Source organism: Petaurus breviceps, unplaced genomic scaffold (assembly GCF_028583685.1).
Source record: "Petaurus breviceps papuanus isolate PSGF00001 unplaced genomic scaffold, PetGlider_PUasm1.0 174, whole genome shotgun sequence".
NCBI lineage: Eukaryota > Metazoa > Chordata > Mammalia > Diprotodontia > Petauridae > Petaurus > Petaurus breviceps.
In genome coordinates, this window is record NW_027185761.1 from 58,714,809 (window position 1) to 58,729,686 (window position 14,878).

The window sequence follows — 14,878 nt, forward strand, 5'->3', positions numbered from 1 at the left end:
CTAAAAATGTATATTTTACCAACCTTAAAGTGTTATAGAAATGCTAGTTTTTGTTATCATCAAAAACCAACATATTAAATACACAAAAAGTCATATAGAAGTGATGAATCTTCTTTAAGGAGCAGAAGAATATAATATATAAGTTAAGATACAGTGGGATGCCCTTTGGGGCTGCTTTGTGTAGATTGTTCAGCCAGATCCTAATGTGGAAATCACAAATTTACTGTGCACAGTTCTTCTGAGCCCATTTGTATTGACCCTGTTCCAGTCATTCCAGAGTTGTTAGATCTTTGGGTATGTGTAAATGCTAATCACTAAGCTGTCTGTGGAGTGGCACTTTAAGGAGAAAAGCAATTTGCAATCTCTTCAGAGGAGTGTTGCTATCACCTTCATGAGTTTCATGCTTCTCCGGGTCTGTTTGCTGCTTGCGTTTATATCTGGGACCCTGTCCAATAAAGCCATCTAGAAGAGATCACTTGTTAGGATTTCATGATGGCTTTACCAAGCATCCTAGTAAGCCGCAGGACAGTAATTAGACAATGTTCTGTTTAGATAGCTTGGACTAAATTCATCTTTAATATGCTGTTTTCAGTTGGTATAGTGATTCAGTTGGAAAAAGAGTTGATTTGAAGAGTATTTTGCACTTTTCACAAATCAAAATGTTGAAAATATTTACCATCATGTTAATTATTGGTCCTTTGTATCAGGACCCTCATGTTTAAGTCCTCCTAGAATTAACTACCAAATAAGTGTTTCTCCAGATTAACTTAACATTATTATTTTTATCAGAAAATATGAGCTTTATAACCCAGTATATTTCCCTTTTTACTTAGCTGCCAGAAGACTTAAAGCTAAATTCCATGCATAACTACAGTAGTCCATTTGCATCTGTTGCTCAGTAAATTTATTTCTTGGATCTATAAATTGATTTTTGTTTTTATTTTTAATTGTTTAATTTTCCATGGGCATTACCTTTATATTCTCCCTCAAAAATTTTTTTTTCATAAATGAATAGGGATAGGTATCATATTTAGTAATTTTGGTAAGGTAAAAAAAGTAGTTTCTAGATAATAATTGATTGTATAATGTACCCCAAATTCAGATGCTATTCTTTATTATTTACTATTTTTGATACTATATATATATATATATATTTATTATATTTTGATGCTACACTCTTCCCCTCTCATATAAATAATTAGATCAGAGATTAGAGTAGGTGGAGCATTTATTAAGTACTCATTCTGTGCTAGGCTGTCTTGCTAAGCTCTGGGAATGAAAATATAAGCAAAGATAAAACTAGTCCCTGTTTTCCAAGGAGCTTCTATTCTGATGGGGGAAGACAGCACATACAAAAGTTGGAATGGGAGCACCCATGTGTGGGGGCAGAATCCATGGTCGTGAGCTGAATCAGGTGAGAAGTAAGCATGGCTAGCATAGGTATTTCCTCCACTGGAGGTTCCAGGAAAGAACTTAGCAGGCAGAGGAGGAAGAACAGTCTGGCCAATGAGAAGCTGGTAAGCTAGTTCTTGTTGGGCAGCCCTTCTTGGCCTTTAATCCAGTCATTGAGATGAATGTGGAGCAGCCCAGGGCTAACAGAGCACAGGTCCGTGGCATGTTCCATGGAGACCTCCTGCTGCCGACACGAAACAACTAACTCTTTGGATCATTGAAAATTTACTTGTAGTTTCTTTATTGCATTTTACAATTCATCTAAAATATTTTAACCTGTTTATGTTTAATAGGGCCAGAACTAAGATAGTTTACTCCGTCTATAGTCGAAAAACAGCTAAAGAAGTAAGAGACAAACTATTGCAATTGCATGTGAATTACTACATTTTAGAAGAGGCGTGGTGTGTTGTAAGGACTAAGTGAGTATTCATGCCCATCTCTTTATTGAATGATAAATTTTGTCTTCGTATTGACAGAGTTTCATATTCAGTTCTTTGGAAGTTATTTTTCCACATTAAATTATTTGTGATAATATCATTCCCAAGTAATTTCTAGGTGAACACAGGCCATTTACATAATAGCAGATATCACATAAGTAGATACAGTTTCCAGTTGTGTATTATCTGCATTTTTAGTAGCCTAATTTTTCCTTTCCATTTTACATCTAAAGTTATGATTCATAGGAGGGGTTCACTTGAAGGTGAAAGGCGAGGATATGCTGCTGCCCAACTCCAAGCAGTTTATAGTAGGAAAGTGCCCCTAATTAAAACAGAGTTCCAAGGGGCGGCCAGGTGGCTCAGCGAGTAAGAGCACCGGCTCCAGTGTTGGGATGACCTGGGGTTCAAATCCGGGCTCAGATACTTAGCACCACACCCAGAAATAGCTGGCCGTGTAACTTTGAGCAAGTTACTTAACCCCAATTGCTTTAAAATAAAACAAAACAGAGTTCCAGGCTGTTTGTTCCTTATGTGGTGGCTGTAGATTCTAGAGAAGGGGGGATAGACCTAGACCGAGTGCTCAGAAATGGAATTTAGTATCCTTAGCTCTAAAGATCCCTCCATGTTGGCCTTAGGATTTGATGGAAATCATTTACCAAGATCCTTAAGCCAAGAAGTTGCTTTTCCCTTTGTGGATAATTGATTTTTTGAAATAAAGATCCAGAATATTGTATGTAGAATGCATTTCATTTGTACACAGGAAAAATAGCAAACTATAACTACATTTTACTAACTTATATTTAAATGAATATAAAATATAAAGACAAACAGTATTTGCAGAGTTCTAATTCTCAGGGACCTGTAACATCATAAAGACATAACCATCAGCCTTCCAGGAATAAAAACCGATGGTGAAATAAGAGGATGAAGGATAGGTTATGGGCTGAAGAATAGGTAAAGGCATCAACATTCTCTATTCTTTTCCCTTATAGGAGTTTCTTATTAGAAGTCCTCACCCACTCAGAGCCTGTCCCTAGACAGCTAAGTGGTGTAACAGATAGAGTATTGGGCCTAGAGGCAGGAAGACTTGAGTTCAAATTCAGCAGCAGACACGTTTTGTAACCCTGAGCAGGTCATTTAACTCCTCCTTTAGTATTCTCATCAGAAAAATGGAAATCATAATAGTACTCACCTCTGAGGGTTATTATGAGGATAAAATAAGACAATATTTGTAAAGCTCTTTGAAAACCATTAACATGTGACTGTTAGTATATAAGTACTATATAAATTCTAGCTATTACTGTTATCCCTAACCTCTTGTATCATTGATTGAACATTATGTGTTAGGATAGGAAATAGAATTGATTTGCTTTAAGAGTTCTGGGAAACTGTAAGCTTAGTGCTAGAAAACTGGCCAAGAAAAGGTTTGAGGGTATCGGACCAACCTTCAGTAATCTCTAGTCTTACGAACTCCCAGGAACCAAGACAATTTGACTTACTTAATCTCTTTTTTTAAGAATTAGCTAGGGGTATAGTTGATAGAGCACTGGGCCAATCTGGTTCCTCTGTAAAATGTGAACAGTAATAGTAGGCTGGCTTTAAAATTTAGATGATTGATTTTACTTTTGATCCTGGGGATTATAGGGAGTTACTGAAGGATACTAATGATCATGGTCAGACTTGCAGTTTGACAATTTAATGAAGGATAGCCTGGAGTGGGGAGAGACTTTCCAAAGTGCCAAAGGAGAGAAGGGGACAAATATGAGAAAGAGAAAGTCTAAACCATAGGATTTGGCACCTAAGTGGGGAGGGGAAGGAGAAAATGTGGGTTGTGAGCTTGGGTGACCAGGAAGATGGTTGTATCTTCTAGAGTAACATAAGGGTTTAGAAGGAAGGAGGTCTTAAGGAGAAAGACAATAAATTCACTAGGAGACTTCTTGAGTCTCAAGATTTCCTTGGCATATCCAGTATGATGGTAGATGGCCTCTCAAGGGGCTCTCCACAAAAGGGAGGTAAGATAGAGGATGAGAGCTAGTAGAAATGAATGGAGCCAAGTGATTTTGAGAAAGGGAAAAATATGGGCATGTTTGTAGGAAATAGGGAAGCATCCAGAAGAAAAGAGTGAGTGGGGATGATAGAGGGGGGTATCTGTTAGAGAAGATGAGATGGAATGGGCCTTGGCAAGGAGAAGTCCACCTCTTCTGAGATAGGGTAAAGGAAGGCATCTTAATGATGTGAGATGAAGAAGAAGGGAAGAAAAGCTCTCAGTAAATCAGTTTTTTCCATGAAATATGGAAGTTTCCAATGTAGATATTTATATGAAATGCCTTCTCAGCAGAGAGAATGGGACCAGGGCTGGGATGGAGAACCTGAGGCCTTGAGGTACTGAATCCAACTTCATAGAACAAATCTCCTTAATCAAAAGATTCGGTTAAAGGGTTGCACTTGAGGACCTAGAGGGCCACATGAGGCCTTAAGGCCACAGGTTCCCCACCCCTGGACCAGGGGAACCATGGGAGGTTTGAGAAGAGCTAACAAGGTTTAGAAAAACTGCAGTGGTAAGTGGGACCAGTGAGTCAGTCATGGAGGTATCCTGCCACAGTGAGGGTGCAGCAGAGACGTAACCTGCCTTTGTCAAGAACACAGTTAGCATGGTCTTCTGATTTTTTTTTCATCTTCATTCAGCAGCAAATAAACAGGAGTAAAAACAGAAGTTGTTGGGAGTAATCCAATACTGAGACTTGGGCTGGCAAGATCCTTGAGAGCATGGGTCAGGGGTCAGGGGTACTTAAGAAGGAAGTGGAGAGTTGAGCTGATTGTCCAGGGGGTCAGGATGGAGAAGGGAGAAGAATGTAGAACCAAGGGATTGTGTATCCTGCTGAGAGCAAAGGACTATTTCTGCCTCTAAGAAACTTAAAGTCCTGCCTCTCTCTGGGCTACTTCCTTGGCAGTGGGGGACATTCTGGTGTGCAAGCCCCATCAGTTTGTACTCTTAGGTGTGATTTCTTGGCATTTGATTGCTTGGAACATAAAGCCAATTGAAACCTCCTTCTTCCTTTTCTGTCTCTCAGGCCACTAAAAGTGGGCAGATTTAGTGCCTCAAGTTCAGAGGATGACAGAACATATCAAACCAAATCAGTACCTCATCAAGAAAGGGATTTTTTTTTCTTTCTATCATTTTTATTCAACCATTACTGTACTCATCAGGACATTTCCCATTATTCGAGTAAATGGTACATGTCAGTAAATATACTTCAATTCTGCTTTATTCCTATTAACTGTTGGTTAAAGTATTTTTTTAAAGCAATTGGGGTTAAGTAACTTGCTCAAGGCCAATTATTTCTGGGTGTGGTGCTAAGTATCAGAGCCCAGATTCGATCCCAGGTCATCCCTTACTCACTGCGCCACCTGGCCACCCCTAAGCAATTGGGGTTAAGTAACTTGCTCAAGGTTACACGGCCAGGTGTTTCTGTGTGGGTGCTAAGTGCCTGAGCCAGGATTCGATCCCAGGTTATCCCGACTCTGGGGCCGGTGCTCTTACTTGCTGTGCTACCTGGCCGCCCCGGTTAAAAAGCAGGTTTTTTTAAACACATTTTTGTTTTACTGAAGTAAGCCACTTAGAGATAATTAATCATTTGTATTTTTTTTAATTTTGTTGTATATTTTTCACATATGTAACAATTATTCTCCTAGGCCTGGTTGCAGTATGCTTGAAATCTGGGACGTGGAAGACCCTATGAATGCTGCTAATCCTTCCTTGTGTAGTGTCCTCATTAAGGATGGCAGGCCTTACTTCACCTCTGTGTTCCAAAACAGCATGTACAGAGTTTTCAAAGTGACCTAGGGAGGGTATGACCTCATCGAGTGCACAATAGACAGAGTGTCAGAAATGGTCGTTGGTCTGTTCCCTGGCAGTGGTATTGTTTAAAAGAAAATCATAAGATGTTGTTGGAAGTGCTTTTAAGAAAGAAAACATTTTATTCAATCATTTAATTCATTCTGATTAAAGGTAAAATATTCATTTTTCACATTGCAGAGTCAGCCTTTGTTAAGTAAAAACTAATTTGTGACCAAATGCAAGTGGTTATATGTTCATATGCTACTTCAACAAATATTCATCTTAAAATGTTTGAGAATAGCTCTCTACAAGAGCAAAGACAGTATTAATCTACAATGTGAGTTCTTTTTTGACCAAATAAATTGCTTTGGATTTTCTTGAATAAAATTTAAAATTTTTTGCTTCATTGCAGACTCTAGGGGACCAGCATAACAATACTGCACAATGTTATTTGGCATTTCCGTGTTGATTGACTACTAATACTGATCATACATCGGTTACCTCTATGAGGAACTTAATTTTTGTAACCACATTTCTGTGAAGTTTGGTTTTCCTTTTTAAAGTAACCAAGACAAATCTTAAAACTTGTCATCATTTTGAGTTAGTTTTTAAAACACCTTTATTCACACTAGAGTGAATCTCTTCAAACATCTGTAAATAGTTATAGATGTTAAGTTGAAGAGCTTATAATGTATAATGAAAAACTATACATGAATTTTTATTAAATATTTTCCCCATTAGTGCCCAAGTAGATGTGAAACATGACTTAAATTAGGGGTGGGGTGGGAAATACAAATTATAAGGGAAAAAAAGAGGAATCAAAAAAATTCATCAAATGATCTTTTCTTTTTGCTTGCATTCCTGGATCTTGGACATGGCAAAAAGGTGGTCATTTTACTAAGACTATATCTTGTACATCATATTTTCCCCCTCCCTCTTATTTCATTCTGCACATTTATGTTTGGTTTTCAGTGGAAGCACAACTTTTATAAACTTTCCCCTTCCCTTCTCCACAAAAACAAAAAATGCCCAATTTTAAGCAGCTTTTAAGTCATGACATTATTATATACTGTTTCTCTTTTCACTCCCCTCAGTTTCTTGTTAAATTATCTGTAATATGTCAATATACATCCCTACTTCTAATTCTCATTTATATTTCTGTTTTAATAATTACTTAATATTCCTGGCCAAAAACATTTTTGATAGTAATGATACAATTTCATAAATGAATTCACTTACAATATGTAGGAAGAATAACAAATATTTCGTTGGTTCCTCTGAGTACAAATGCTTCTAGTTGTAGCTAGAATTTCAATACAATATTAAAAGAGTGCCATAAAAGCAACTCTACATTTTAGATATTTAACATTTAAAAATAATACTCCTGGCTTTAGTGCAATGTCAGAGCAGAGAAGTAAAGGAAGTATTCACTTCAATAATTATTAAACTAGATCGGAAAAAGCACTTAAAAGGGTAAAGAAAAGTTTGTGAGACATCATTAAAATTAGGAAAGAATGAAAGGATGTATTTGCAAGACTGTAACAGCACAAGATGTAATGAGTTTATATGGATTTTGCGTCAGTTATTTTATGTTATATATGTTGAATAAAAAAATCTGAAGTTTTGGTGATGTTCCCATTTTTTTTCCCTCTCCTCTTGACTAATGGACCAGAGCTGTGAGGCAATTTTGAGGGTAAGGTAGGGGTTAGCAGAGGATTTTGAAGGATGGGGACACTTTGTTATGTTTTAAGGCCATAGAAAAGGAGCCATTTGGTAGGGAGAGGTTTGAGATTCTTTGTAGGTGTGAGGCAAACAGTAGCTTCATATCAGCTTCTATCCATCAGCTAAACGAACTGAGAGAAGTTACTTTCCTATTCTAATATGCCTATTCACATCTTACCCATTCTTCAGAAGTCATGTAAAAAGCCTCTCCTTATATGAAGCCTTTCCAGATCCAGCATTGTTGGACAGTTGATGAGTTGATTGGTTCTAGGGGGGATGGGAATGAATGATTATAGATGCAGTCAGCCCAAAGAACCAGCACACCTGTAGAGGAGGTAGTCTTGACAATGAAAATCACCTCTTTCCGAGATTGAAGGGGATGGGAGAGAGTGGGGTATGATTCCAAGGTCTTTGGAGTTTGACAATGACCGAAGAGGGAACTCAAATTGAGTGGCCTCAGGTTTTTGTCAAGGTAAACAAGGTCTTTTATGATTCTGTTACTTTGTAAAATAAAAGCCTATTATTGAGTATTAAAAGTGATGGGGGGCTTTGAAGGAAAAGGTAGTGGAGAGATAGGGCAATGATTAGGAATACAAAGACTGCCTTGTGAGTGGAGGCCCAGTTGAGGTTAGATAACATGAGTTTTCACTGTCATCTGTATGGATGATAGATTTGGAAGACAAAGACTTCAGGCATGGAGACCAATTAAGAGGCTCTGTCAGTGGTTTAGGCAAAAGTTGGTGAGTTCCTGAATTAGGTGGTGGCTCTAGGTGGAGAGAAGGACAGCTAAGTGGTGTATCAGGAAGATGAGAGTTCAAATCTGGCCTTAGACACTGTGAGATCATGAATCTGAGTGACTAGAAGGCTGGTCCTCCTGCCTTTGACAGAAAAAAAAAAAAGTTCACGAGAGCAGTGAGAAAATGTATTCGGATTTGGACCTTTTGAATAAGAGCCTTATGGCATTGCTAGTGATAAATCCATGAGGGAACTAGTGATGCAGGCTCAGAAGAGAGACTAGGGGTGGGTGTGCACATGTTTAAGAGAATCATTAAAGCCATGGGGGCTGGTCAGCTCCCTGAGAGAGACTATAAAGAGAAATGAGAGGAGGGAGGGACTGGGCCAGCCAGAATAGCCCATCGACATATATTGATGTATGTACATTTATGTGTCTGGATAGGCTTCCCTCAAAGTAATCACTTGATCCTTTGTTGCTTCTGTCTTGTTATCTCTTGATATTTCTCTCTTGCTTTTAGGTGAAGGAGATTCCTTAAAGGAACTATGACCTTGTGAGAACCTTTGGAAGGTCAGGAAGCAAGCCAGCAAAGCACCAGAATATGGAATCCATGCTGGGATATGCCGGAAGCTAGACAGGGACAAGTAATGTCCCAAGTCACCGGCTAGACTCAGCCCAGAAGGAGCAGAGAAGTGGCACCACCATTCACCAGCCAGGCAGCATTGGCAAGTGATCTTGGTGGGAAACTGGTAGAAATGCATTGGGGCCATTCTGCATGTCTGGATTTCATTTTAGTGTAAGAATGGCATAATACTAATACCATTCTAGAGGGAGTGGAAACACATAAAGTTGGAAATGTTTATTTGCAAATTGTGAGTGCCATCTGCTGGTCACCTGATATTAAGACATTTTCTACTTAAAAACAAAAAGGGAATAGGGACTGACATTTTTTGCACCCATTCAATAAATAAATGCATTGTAAATTAGAGCTCTAGGCAAGGAGAATGTATATTGTATGTGACATATTCAAGTTTGTCCGTGTGACAAAATGAAAATAATTTGGAGTTCAGAGAATTGGTCAGGGTTGTGGTTGGTGAGTTGACGGTGTTTTTGATCCTGTAGACAGTGTTCACAAAGCAGTAAATAAGTGGTCTGAATTATCCTGAAAATGAGGCAATACTTTTTTTAAAAAAAATTATATTCATACTTGCATTGCTAAGGGAGTGTTGATTCTCTAACATTGACTGTGGAAGTAGTTTCTTGGAGAGTCAGTAATTGATTCTTCAATTCATAGGCCCTAGAGCTACGGTGAGCCTCTGAGATCATCCAGTTCAGCCCCCTTCTTATGGAAAAGGGAAATGAGACTCATAGAAGTGAAGCATCTTGGCTAAGGAGACATTACATGATGAGAGTAGTCAGAAAGCCCTCATACATCTGTTAGATGCTCACCACTCTCCAGAATGGTGGGTAGAACAAGAAGGCCCAAATTAGTATGTTTTCTGATCAAGGTCTAAGAATTGGCTGTTTTCCTAGTAGGAGTATATAGCTGTATGGACCTTCTGTTTTTAGCCCAATAGTTAATTGCACCTCCAGGAAATACTTGAATGCTTAAAGAAAGTGTGTCTGATGAACTCACTGGTGAATCCCTATTTGGGGGATGCTTACTCCCACCAGATCAGTTCCAATTAAAGGAAATATGTGTCAGTCATTGAGAAGATGGTTTTCATTCTACAATTTCTGCCTGAGGGGGCCCCATTCCACTTAAAATAAGAACTTTTTTGGGGGCGGGCAGGTGGCACAGCAAGTAAGAGCACCAGCCCCCGAGTCGGGATGACCTGGGATTGAATCTGGGCTCAGACACTTAGCACCACACCCAGAAATAACTGGCCGTGTAACCTTGAGCAAGTTACTTAATCCCAGTTACTTTAAAAACAAACAAAAAAAACCCAACCTTTTGTTTGCTTAGACCATGCAGGTCTTGGCTAGATGTGAAGGGATCATCTCACAGGCAAAGGTACAAAAGGCTAAAAGAGTTGGTTGTTGTTTTCAGTGCAAGCACATACCCCTCAGAAATTGGCCAAGGATTTGCTTTATTGAATGCCTAGATTTAAGAAAATGATGGGAAAATGTAAATAGAGTAGATTCAACTTAAAAGTGTGTCATGCAAGTACTGGCTGTTAGACATTTTCCAGCATCCCTCTGGGTTTAGGTCTATCCCAGAAGAGATTTGAGAACAACCCTTGTCCTTCTCAAAGTAGCATAGGAAACTCGAGCATAGGAAGAAAGGAGGAGCTCAAAGGGGACATCCTAGTCTAGCCCTTCCCCCCAAATGATCATGTCACTAGTAACAAACAATGCAGTTAGCCAGGAGCTATGAAAGGATGAACTAGATATGCAAAGGAAAGGTGGTTTTAGGGAACATGGTCTCTTGGGGAGAGAGAGAAAGGCATCTGTGGGTCCTACAGAGGCACTTATCCTTGAAGCTTAGATGAGGTCTATACCCAGGCAGCTTTCCATGAGGAGAACTATACAAAGGGAGAACCATAAGCAACCGTTGGGACACTATTCTTTCTAAGCCTGGACTCTTTCCTCGCAGACCCTGTTGTAATTTTGAGAGGTCATATCCCATGGAGAGGGGAATGTTTCTGTAACAGCTGTCCTATACCTGCTTAGTAAATAGCCCCTTTAGAAAACTTAATTATTGATGATATAATTGACAATCAATGGAAATCACACAGGCTGGGGCTTGTGAAACTAACCCCAGTTCCTCAAGGTGACCCATAGAACGTGAAGGGAGGAAGTCAGTTTTTTCTGGGGACCCAACATGTGAATCCAAAGGGAATTTGGGAAGTAGACTGGCGGGCGGGTGATGTGTTCCACTGTGGGAGCTTCATCTGAAATAAACTTTGAGCCCTTCCCATTTGTAGGGAAAGATTCTTCCTCCAGGATTCTCATGATTGGTTGCCTTAGTTTGGGGCCTTCACTCTGAAGACCCAAACTGCCATTGCTAGGATTTGGGGAAGTAACTTTGGAGGAGCTGTTGGAATGTAATGTCTTGAGGGAATAGTGAGGATGGGAGAGGTGTGGGTGTAGTTGAGGGCAACAGAGATGGCAAATAGGGAAGAGGGAAGCTGAAGGAGAGAGACAAAGACAGACTGAGGATCATCCAAGGTCCTTTAGTCCCTCCTAGGGATGGGATCAAGGGCAGAAGGAGAAGGTTAACTTGAGCAAAAGGAGCAGAATAAAAGAGGAAAGGACAGACTCAGATGGAGAGGAGAAGAGATAAGGGGAGGCTTGTTAAGGGTGGGTTTGAGTCAGGATCCCTGTTCAGGTTCAGTGTTCAAGATAAAATGAGGCTACTTTTAGGTCAAAGTGAGGACAGTTTCAAAAAGGAGATGTGCTTAGCGGTATCACAGAAATGATGTCACTTCCTTTTTCTCTTTGTAGTTAGCAGGGTAAGGTGTGACCTTGGGACATCCACTACATCTGAGCATCCCGGACTCCAGTGAGATGGAACTCTTTATTTCTTTGGGTGACTAGTAAACCATGTCAGTCTGGCATCTCTTAGGGAAAAGCAGCCAGACACATGTTGCAGGGCTGGGTGAACCTTGATGAATATTGTTCTGTCACAGAGCTTAGGATCTTCATCTTCAATGTTCTCCATAAAGTCAGAGACAAACTCATGAAGGTGATGTGTGGGAACAAGGGTTAAGGGGTGCATTGGGGGTTTGAGTGGCAAGAAAGTTGTTTGTAGTGACCTAGTCAGAGTCATACTGCCATGATTGTCAGCTGGGAGTCACATTCAGTTTCACTTTCTCCAAGATGAGTGACTTTTGCATGACACCGTGCTGTTTCTGTATTCTTATTCTTAGTTTTTTATATGGTTGTTTTCTAGAAATACTACTAGTTTTTAGAGTCAGTGGACCTGGTTTCAAACCCTGTTTCTGGCAGTTACTGCTGCTGTGACCTGAGAGAAGTCACTTAAGCTCCTGGGCTCCTTTCCTCACTTGTACAACAAACTGAAGGGATTGGAGTAGATGGCATCTGAGGTCTGCTATGACGCTTTCATCCTCTGAATCACTTCCACCAGTCTTGTGCCGGTGCCTGTGGAATCTTCCTTTGGGTACCCTTGCCCTCCTAGAGTTTATATAGTCTAATGGCTAAGGACATTTTATATTTTTTATGTTTTTTATATTTTTGTGTGCAATAAAACCTGTGAGTTGCCAGGATCTGGGCTGAGGCAGCAGTTGGATGGGTCAGATTAAGGAAAGCTCAGACTGAATCCACGCAAAGGCTGTGCATTCTAGAGAGAAAAAAACAGGGAAATAAATCTTAAATTAGGTCAGAAACAAGGAACCCAGCCTAGAAGAGGAAGGACAGGCTCATGCGAGAGCTTTAGCAAGAACTTCACACCAAGGTTTCTTTCAAAGCAAAGAGAAGGTCACTGGTGGAGGTCAGCAGTATAAGTAGGACTGGATGCCTAAAGCTTTGACCCAGGCCGCTGCCAGAGCTTGTAACTCTTCAGCAGCACAGAAATAAGTGCTCTTAGCACCCTGTTTTCAAGAATAATTCATCAAACTAGAAAGTTACCATAGTAGATACCCCAAGTCAACTCTTCTGAACCTGTGCACCACACGCCCTCCTGAACAGCAGATTTCTCAGAAGTTGGAGAATAAATTTCTTGAGGAGCTTTGGTAGTCCAGTTATCAGTGACCCAGCCTGAAGAAAACTGGGAAGGCGAGGACACCAGCCACTTAGAGGACTGAGGGAGATGAATCAGGGTCTAAGTCCCTGAGCAGTTGAAGTACAGGGCAGAGAATCTAGTTATTGAGAGAGTGGTATAAGGCAAAGACTCAGTCACTGGAAGACTGGGCAGCCGAGTACCAATGAGAGCCTCCCCTTCAAGGGTACTTTTCATCTACTCTGTATGACATGAGTACTTAGGTGTTGTCTTCCCTGTTAGAACATAAGCTTCTTGAGGGCAGGCTGTTGTTGCCTTTCTTTGAGTACCAGCTCTTAGCACAGGGCCTGTAGCATAGTAAGCACTTAATAAATTCTTATTGATTGCCTTAAGATTCTTTTTATTTTCCTCTTCCAGGCCTGGATTGGCCCCCCACTCGGCATAGCAAAATTTACAGATTGGGGGGAAGGGGAAGATCTGGGTTAAGTGATTTCCCACTATGACTGTTAGGAAACTTAGAATCGTAGAGTTAGAATGAGCTTACCTGGTCAGCCCAAGGAAGCCAGATGGCACTGAGAAGTCGAGTGCCCCCTTTTTGTCTTGGCCAGCTTTGGATGATCTTCTCATTCACAGAAGTAGTGAGGGAAGAGGCTGGATATTCATAGAGGGGTTACCCCTTGTACTTGACAGGTTCACCTCTCCAAAACCATGAGACTGAATACCCAGCACTTCCACTACTGTGATACAGATCTGAGATCAGATAGAAGGAAGATGCATTAAGATGACATTTTTGCTCAAGGCTGTGTGGCATTTTTTGTTTGTTTACTGGAGTGTGTTTGTGTGAATTTAAAATTCTCAGGAGGAAAGAAAGTTTCTGCCTGAGGCTATTTTTTTTTCCTATAATAGAAAAAGACTCTTGAGGGCTGTTCAGCTGCTCATGGCAATATGATGAATGTGGCATTGAGCCAGGCAGGGCAGGTGCTTAATTTAGAATGTGTAGAAGAATGACTTGGATGGCACCTCGTGGACACCTCCTCGCTGTTGGCTTATGCACGATTCCCTGAGTGTATAAAAGCCTGAGGACATTACTGAAATGGCCTTGACTGCAATCAGACATTGACTGAATGCAAATGCCTTTTTTAGGGGAAAGAGAAGAGGATTTTAGAAATAAGTCTATTTTAAAAGGGGCCATACCACAGTCCAAATGGATGGGCTGCAGGTGCTTTGGTGCGACCAGCCGGACTCCACTGCTGCCAGGTTGACCCCTTGGAAGCCCCAGAACTTGTCTGGGGATCCCTTATCAAAGGATGGCTTTATTCAGAGCGAGCAGCAAGCACCAAATGATTTACAAAGGTAGCTGAGGCTGAGAGTAGCCCCAAAGAGGCACAGGGGTCAGGGGTGTCTATAAATCTGTATCATTGAACTATCTCTAAAAGGCAGCTTTTTGCTAGATTTGGCATCTATTTCTTTGTGGGAGCTGACTTGGCAGTGAATCTAGTGGAGAACTTGAGGTCTGGAAGACCTGAGTACAAATGCATCTCTGAATACTCCTAGCTGTGTGACCATAGACACGTCATTAGCCATTTGGTGCCCTGTGTCTTTGGATGAAAATGGACGATTTTCATGGATCAAAAGAGAGAGCACAGGTAAAGGGCTTTGTAGAACCTGTCAAGGATTCTTGACCTTTTTTGTGGACCCCTTCTCAGAGTAAGATTTTATTCATAGAATAAAGTACATAGGATTCATTACAAAGGAAAGAAATATTGAATGATAGTCATCAAAACATAAAAAGAAGCCAAGTTTATGAACACTGCAGGTTAAAAACCCCTGAACTATATGGATGCCATTTATTATTTAGTTTTCATGCTAGTCAGCAAGTCATTTAGGTGTTTTATACATCAGTTTCCCCATCTGTAAAGTGGAAACAGAAATTACTTAGTGAAGACATTTTACTGAACTTGTTCCAGACATGTCCATTGTTGAAACACAAAGCACGAAAGGTACTCTGAAATGAT

General features: G+C 40.3%; 1 protein-coding gene across 1 annotated transcript in view; it reads left to right on the forward strand.

Moving 5' to 3' along the window:
• The window catches only part of LOC138158498 (probable C-mannosyltransferase DPY19L2), a 162,735-nt gene extending 157,002 nt beyond the window's left edge, over positions 1-5,733 (forward strand). Inside the window, exons 21-23 of the mRNA XM_069084566.1 lie at positions 1,217-1,219; positions 1,746-1,871; positions 5,583-5,733. Of these exons, the coding sequence (XP_068940667.1) occupies positions 1,217-1,219; positions 1,746-1,871; positions 5,583-5,733 (280 nt within the window). The remainder of the gene's footprint in view (positions 1-1,216; positions 1,220-1,745; positions 1,872-5,582) is intronic.
• The last annotated feature ends 9,145 nt before the right edge of the window (positions 5,734-14,878 follow it).